Source organism: Columba livia, chromosome 5 (genome assembly GCF_036013475.1).
Source record: "Columba livia isolate bColLiv1 breed racing homer chromosome 5, bColLiv1.pat.W.v2, whole genome shotgun sequence".
In the NCBI taxonomy this organism is placed as follows: Eukaryota; Metazoa; Chordata; class Aves; order Columbiformes; family Columbidae; genus Columba; species Columba livia.
In genome coordinates, this window is record NC_088606.1 from 4,195,523 (window position 1) to 4,203,293 (window position 7,771).

At 52.6% G+C, this 7,771-nt stretch overlaps 1 protein-coding gene across 1 annotated transcript; it reads right to left on the reverse strand.

The window, feature by feature from the left end:
- Positions 1-653: 653 nt before the first annotated feature.
- Positions 654-7,747, reverse strand: LGALS3 (galectin 3). The gene is made up of 6 exons (XM_005511743.3): positions 7,441-7,747; positions 4,411-4,433; positions 3,351-3,659; positions 2,530-2,618; positions 2,093-2,261; positions 654-919 (listed from the first exon to the last, which is right to left on the reverse strand). Exons 2-6 carry the CDS (start codon positions 4,426-4,428, stop codon positions 764-766), a joined length of 741 nt encoding a protein of 246 aa, XP_005511800.2. The 5' UTR covers positions 4,429-4,433; positions 7,441-7,747; the 3' UTR covers positions 654-763.
- Between the last annotated feature and the right edge of the window lie 24 nt (positions 7,748-7,771).

Sequence of the window (7,771 nt, forward strand, 5' to 3'; positions counted from 1 at the left end):
AAGGCTCGTGACCCGTTCCACAGAGTACGTAACGTTTGTGTAAACTGGATCTCCCTGAGGGGGGAAATGTAGTCAGGACATGCCGATTTGGGCCAACCAAAATGGGCTTTTGAAATGAAAGACAGGGGTAAGTTTTCTAGGTGTGATCTAGGGGAGCATTTGCATCCTCCAGCTCTGAACCTCCTCTTGAAATCCCTTATTCTGCTCAGGATCACAGGCTCTCAAGATTTCCCCCTTTTCCAGTGTTTTCCAGTGAACAACGTGGGTGAGGTGACACTTGTGCATTATGTATGAACCATTCACAGCTTGATCACGCACCTCTTCCTCCCTGCGGGGGTGAACTTAAGTCCTTTGCACTATTTTAATTATTTTAAAGAAAAAGCAGAGCAACTGAGCGTAAAAAATACCAAGTTCCTACATCCTACCTGGTACTTGGAGAAGATGGAGTTGAAGTTTTTTGCCCCCATTTGCAGGACATGGGGCAGAACACCACAGGTGCCTTCCCTTTGCTCTTCATCCAAATCAATCAGCTCCTGTTCATCATCCTTCAGCAAAGAGATTCTCTGTCTCTACAGCAAGAATCCAGATACTTCCACCTTTGAACTTGCCTCACTGGAGGATATTGTGTCTTTTGAGACCTTATTGAAAACAAATTTTACTTGTGAAAGTACATTTTATTACCTCAAAGTATTTGCATAAGAAGGCACTTCTGTTACAGCTGTGTTAAGAGCAGGAAGTTCAAGTTAAGACGACCCCACGGTCCCTAGATCATGGTGGGCATGACGCTAGTGAGGGTGATGTCCCCAGCGATGCAAAGCTTGGTCACCTCGTTCAGCTTCTCCTCGCGGAAGTTGTACTGCAGCAAGTGAGCGTCGTTGACCGCTACCTTGAAGTGATCCACCTCGCAAAGGACCTGGAGCTGAAATATTCATGAAAAACCCCAAATCAGCCTCTCCCTTCTAGCGAGAAGGTTTAAGGAATGGGCTGGATCAGGCTGGCACTGGCTCAAGGTTGGCTGGGTCCAGCCTGGTGGCATGTGGACAAGCTGGTGCAGCAACCTGCAGCTACAAAAACAGCCGTGGTGACCTTGGTCTCCCCCAAAGCCCCACTGTGTTCTTCCTCCTTCATGTTTTAGCCCGGAGTTTGTCTCCTCGTGACTAGGACGGTGTTTGCAAGAAGCGGGACTGGGTGATTCACGCAGTGAGAGCTGCGTCCTCGCCAAATGGGAACCAACTGCAGGGGGAAAAGCTCAGGAAGATAGTGTGGCTGCGAATGGGGGAGATGTGGCATAGGAACCTGCCCAAGAACTGCTGCAGGACAAGTGTTAAAAAAAAATATTAAAAAGGAGGATTTAATAATAAATCACAGAACTGTTTTGGTTGGAAATGACCCTCAAGATCAGAGTCCGACTGTTAACCCAGCCCTGGCACTACCCCATGTCACTGAGAACCTCATTTATGTGTCTGTTCAACCCCTCCAGGGATGGTGACTCCAGCACTGCCCTGGGCAGCCTGTTCCAATGCCCCACAGCCCTTTGGGGAAGAAAGATCCAACAACCTAAACTGCCCCTGGAGCAACTTGAGGCTGCTTCCTATTTCTGTCACTTGCTACTTGGGAGAAGAGACCAACCCCCCCCCCCCCTCCAAGCTCCTTTCAGGCAGTTCAGAGATCAGAAGGTCTCCCCTCAGCTCCTGTTCTCCAGCTGAACCTCCCAGGTCCCTCAGCCGCTCCCATCACACTTGTGCTCCAGCCCCTCACCAGCTCCGTTCCCTTCTCTCCACTCGCTCCAGCACCTCAAGGGCTTTCTTGGTGTGAGGGGCCCAAAACTGCGCCCAGGATTGGAGGTTTGGCCTCCCCAGTGCCCAGCACAGGGGGACAATCATTCCCTTGTCCTGCTGGCCACACAGTGCGGACACAAGCCAGGATGCTGGTGGCCACCTGGGCACACGTATAACCAGGTGCTGTAGAACCTGCTCTGCAACTGCCCCAAAACTGATCCTGTGCAGAAGCACCAAGGTCCTTCCAGTGCCTCTTGTTACACAGCCCTGTGTGGGATGCAGGTGCTGCTGGCACATTAAAACATTTTTGCTACCTTGAAGGGTTTTCCAGCTTCAAATGGAAACCTCGGAGCCGTCCTCTCCTCCTTTCCCCAGTTATTCTGGAACATGGAATTACAGACAATAACTTCCCTCTTGTCTTCCTTGAAGCGGGGGTTGAAGTGGAAGGCGATGTCATTCCCTCTCTTGAAATCCACCGAAAACCTGCAAAGACAAGAACAGATTTGCTGCTTTTTCTACACAAACCCTGGGCTCTCTTACAGGGTTTGCCAAAAGCAGCAGCAAGAGGGCAGAAAAAAACCCAACACACAGGCCCTGTTGGGCAATGACAGAGCATTTACACGTCTATTTCGTGGAATATTTGATTTTTACACTAAGCAGGTGTTATTCAGGAATAGAAAGCAAATTTCTCTGGTCCATTCAGTAGCGCCCAACAGAAACCCCCCACCCTCGGTGCTGGACACCCCGGTACCTGTTTGGGTTGGGGTTGACGGTCCCTGTGATGGTGATGAGCAGCCGGGGGACGAGTCCTGCCTGCAGGGGCAGCTCGAAGGGGACTTTCTGGGGGACAACAGGGACTCAGTGTTAGTAAAAACACCCACATCCAAAACCAAATGCTTGAGCAGGGGCTGCGTAACGGCGTCACAACACACCAGTGACCACCGATGCCACCACCCCCAAGGGACAGCCAAGTCCCATTGCACAGAAACCCTTATAATATTAATCATAAATTCCCTGAATTTCTGATGATATCCTGCCCAAGTTACATGGGCCCGTGGTGCGCTTTAACCTCCTTTTTAATTTTAACCTAGATCTCGGCAGCCCTTCTAAAGATAGGATCCACTTACAAATAAAAGCACCAGCATGAAGAAGCTGTCCACAACTAATAATTATTTCTAGTCTTTAATTGAGGATGGGGAGATAACACCCTCCAAAGCAAAACAAATTTTCAATGCCATGTTTGATGCCAGCTGCTCTATTACATTTGGAATTCAGTATTTTAAATCCCATGTATCTTTCGTTATGTTTTCTACTGACCGCAGGAATTTTAACGCATTTTAGAATTGTCAATTTGAGTTGTGCCATGAGCAGAGTTTAACAGCAGGTCTAGAGAACTAAGTGTCTGTGCTACTCTCAGAGAGGCCCTTGAGATATGGATGCATGGAGTAATTTGAAGTAGTTTAATTCCACATTTAAGTCTTGCTTTCACTTATAAAGTTCACCAAATGCATCAGCAGGTCTATATGATTTAAAGATAAAGCCTGTGCACATAGAATATGATGGAGCGGTTACCATGGGAGCCGGTCCCCCTTGTGGGGGCCCAAATCCAGGAGCGCTGAGTGGTTGTCCTGGGGCAGGATACGGCCCTGGTCCTGCTGGTCCTCCTGGGAATGCTCCAGGTGCTCCTGGATATGGTCCTGGTCCTCCTGGATATGGTCCCGGTGCTCCAGAATATGGTCCCGGTGGTGGGGTGGGGTAGGTCCCCGGAGGGCCGGGGTACCCCGGGAACCCCCCCGGAGCCGGCGGCTGGTTCCCCCAGGAGGGCCAGCCCTGGGGTGGGGGCGCAGAGGGGTTGTTGCTGGTGGGCAAAGCGTCGGATAACTGCGAATAGAGAGAAAAGGATGACGTTAATTGATCCTGGGCTGAGGCCGAGTCCTTCAACACCCAGTTTCTGTGCCAAGGGCAAGAGCTCAAGCGCTCCCCAGCATTGGGGGGGGTGAGTGCCTGGGCTGAGGTTTCCAGAAAACCAGAAGTGGTTTTGGGGAGCAACTTGATCTGAGTGAATCATGCTACCTTTAGCAGCAGCGGGTTTGATGTCTAATCTATAACTCTGTTTTCCAAGCCCGCACATTATGGTTTTCACGTTCACACAAAGCTTTGCCTCTCCCATGGATCCAGCTGCCTAAAACTAAGGCTGCTTTTCATAAGGGCATAAACCAGCTTTGGGGTCAGCTTCATTTTAGGGCTCTGCTCTCAGTCTCTCAGCACAGATTGTGATGGACCAAGTGAACCCCAAATCTGGTCCTTTCCTCTCCATCCTCTTACCAGACCTCACCATCTCCATAAGGCAGGAGGTGAGAGCCTGGCCCAGGTTGGCCAGAGAGGTGGTGGCTGAACCATCCCTGGAGACATCCCAGGCCAGGCTGGACGGGGCTCTGAGCAACCTGAGCTGGTGAAGATGTCCCTGCTCATGGCAGGGGTGGCACCAGGGGAGCTGGGAAGGTCCCTTGCAACCCAAACTACTCTATGATTCTATGAGTTAGGCAGGTTTAACAAAGCTGCACTCCCTCCCCACATCGAGGCAATTAAACTATCAGCCCAATGTCGGGTTTTTTAAGGCAGCCATACTTACAGAGAAACCGTCTGACATTTTTCCTAAAACAAAAGAAACAAAAGATGCTTAAATAATTTTTAACATACATATCTGAAAAAAATAAAAACAGATAGTTTTTTGGGAAGAGTTACAGTTTGCAGCAGCAAGGGGCTGGAAATTAGCAAGTCCCCATCAGGCACCTGCGAGGCAGAGCCGCAGAACAAACCCTCCTCTGGTACCTGCAGGTGACATTGAGGGTCATGGGCACGTGGGCAGCCCAAATGGCTCCGGGGCTGAATCCAGCACAAACGTGGGTGGATCCATCCTCTGGATGGAACTGGCCACTGCAGGTGTCAATGTCACACCATCAGTGACATTATATCGCTGCTGGTGTCAAACAGAGAGGGGAGACCGGAGCTTGGATCAAGTTGCACCAGGGGAGGTTGAGGTTGGATCTGGGAACAATTCCTTCCCCAAAGGGCTGTTGGGCATTGGAACAGGCTGCCCAGGGCAGTGCTGGAGTCACCAGCCCTGGGGGGGTGGACAGATGGGGTTCTCAGGACATGGGGCGGTGCCAGGGGTGGGTTAACGGGTGAACTCGATGATCTTGAGGGTCTCTTCCAACCAAAATGATTCTGTGATTCAATGGGGACCTGGTGCTGCTCTGCCCCAAGGGCTCTCAGCTCCCTCCAGCCTCTCAATGGATTTGCACTGGATTGTTGCTCTGCCCACAGCAAAGCACCGCCCGTGTTATCACAAACCCCATGGGCATTCTCATCCTCTGAGAACCCCTGGTCAATGTGAAGTCTGGCATTTGATCTACTCCAAAAACTGCCCGTGCCAGCTCTGCTGCACTCACAAGTCAGGAAGATTTATTCCAGCAAGGACCTTTCTGGGGGGGTGACAGTGCGGGACTGTCTGTGCAGGACTCCGGGTGACACCCCCACAGGTTCTGCACAAGGGGAAGGAGCCCGGTGACAAAGCTCTGGGGTGAATGACACAGCGTCTGGCACACAGGCTGGCAGAACTCACTTCCCCATCCCCAAGGCATCATCTGAGAGAAGATCAGAAGATTTCAATCTAAAATAAAACCCCTGGGGGTGACCACAGCAGCAAACACGAGCAGCACGGGGGCTACAAAACCACGCCGGGGGACACACAACCACCCCATGACACGCAGGCAGATGCTTTCAGCAGGCGTGGAAAGGCAAGCGCAGGGTGGCACCCATGGGTGGATGGCCCTTTTCTCCCCCCAGACACCCCCGTTCACCCCGTGCTGGCCCGAGGGCACCGCGGGAGGGACACAAGTGCCACCGGCCAGCGGATAAAAGTTGCTTTACAGGTTCAACGAGTCCACACAGACACAAACCCGCCTGCGTGCGGGAATAAACAGCTCCAGCCCTGCGCTGGATTCCTGCTGTGAAAGGGAGCATTCATCAGAGGGGAAAAAAAAAAGAGGGAGGCAGAAATAGGGAAAGAAGAAAAATTCCAAATTGAAAACAGAGAGGGAAGTTCTTTTTGAAAGAAACATTCAGATGCACAAAGGTCACAGCAAATGTGGCTGCCCGGCCTTAGGAATAATCATAGAATCACAGAATCGACAGGGTTGGAAAAGACCTCAGAGATCATCGAGTCCAACCCTTGGTCCAACTCTAGTCCGTTTACTAGATCATGGCACTAAGTGCCATGTCCAATCTCAGTTTAAAAACCTCCAGGGCCGGTGAGTCCAGCACCTCCCTGGGCAGCCATTCCAATGCCTGACCACTCTCTCTGCAAAGAATTTCTTTCTAATATCCAGCCTCAATTTCCCCTGGCAGAGTTGAAGCCCATGGCCCCTTGTCCTATTGCTGATGCCTGGGAGAAGAGACCAATCCCCACCTGGCTAGAACTGCCCTTCAGGTAGTTCTAGAGAGTGCTGAGCTCAGCTCTAAGCCTCCTCTTCTCCAGACTAAACAAGCCCAGCTCCCTCAGCCTCTCCTCATAGGGCTTGTGTTCAAATGAACCCCCCGAGTTTTTACAGCCAACAATTTACCCCTTTCCCTGCAAAACATTCACACTCCTGAGCCCACGTGATTTTCAAGCCGGTCTTTCAACCAGCATCCAGAAGCCCAGACTGTTTGAACAGCCCCTATCTCGCACAGATTTATTTGCCTTCTGGGGTGTTTTAAAGCCCTTGGGTTTGCCATTGCGGGTGATGCCGAGGGTGCGCACGCAGCTCCTGCAGCCGCCAGGGCCAGACCCAGCCCAGACAAATTTGCTGGAGCCGCCGGGACGCGGCCGATGGTTTGTGCTGCTCCCCCCGTTCTCCCCGCGACACCTCGGGGAGACGCAATTTGCTCCCTTGCATGCATTTCTTATTGCCTTGGCCCCAGCGTGGTGGGAGCCTCATGTTCACCCACACGGGGTGGACAATTTGATATTTGTAACAGAAACACTGAGGAAAACATCATTCCTCCACCACCAAATGGTGCGATTCCAAAACCATTGGGGCTGCCAAACCTGACTTTGCTTAATCCCTCCCTGAGCTGACGCAGGATCAGCCGTGGGGAACATCCCGGGGCAGACACCGACAAAGCGCCCCGAGTGTTTCCCGTATTCACACAAAGTGGAAAAACTTCTATCTGGGAAAGAAACAGAAGTTCTTCTCCCCCTGGTGCTATTTCCACAGTGATTTTCTGGGTGTCTCCAGCCTCCCACGCACCAACACTCACTCCCACACCCCCGCGCGGTTTTTGGGACATGGGCAGGGCTGCCCCAATAACCTGTGCTTTGCAAACAGCCTTATAGCTCTTTCATATTCACCATTCCCCCGTTACCCCGTGCATCCCCTAGACCCAGCGAGTGCTTTCTGTGCATTTCACGCGTGTCCCACTCCCACTCTCACACACAAAGCGCAGGGCAATATTTGCTTTATCCCCCTTGTCTCGCTCGGCCCCCCACACGGGGGGATGCGCTGAACGCCCGCACGGGTACAACCCCCCCATTAACCCCTTCTCCACCACGCAACACCCGCATTAACCCCACAGCTGCTCCCACTCGGAACCCCCGTGGGTGGGGGCACCCGCTCACCTGCGGTGCCGTCTCTCCGGGACTGGGATCCTGCGGTGACTGGGCGGCCCGGACAAGGCAGAGGGGACCCCGCCTGCTCGGGGCGGGGACAGGGCGGGGACCGCGGGGCCGCACCGGGACCTGCCGCCCACGCACCGCCGGGATGCGCTCCCCGTCCGGCGCTGGAAAGGGGGCGGCGGCGGCAGCTGGGAGTGCGGGAATTACCGTTTTGCTGCGGGTTAAAGGTGAATCGTCTCCTGTTTGCTCAATGGGCTGCCCGGCTTAAAGGATAGAAGAGAAAAAGGGGTGTTTTCGTGTGGAAATTCCCATCTGCTGCACGGTGCTGCTGGGA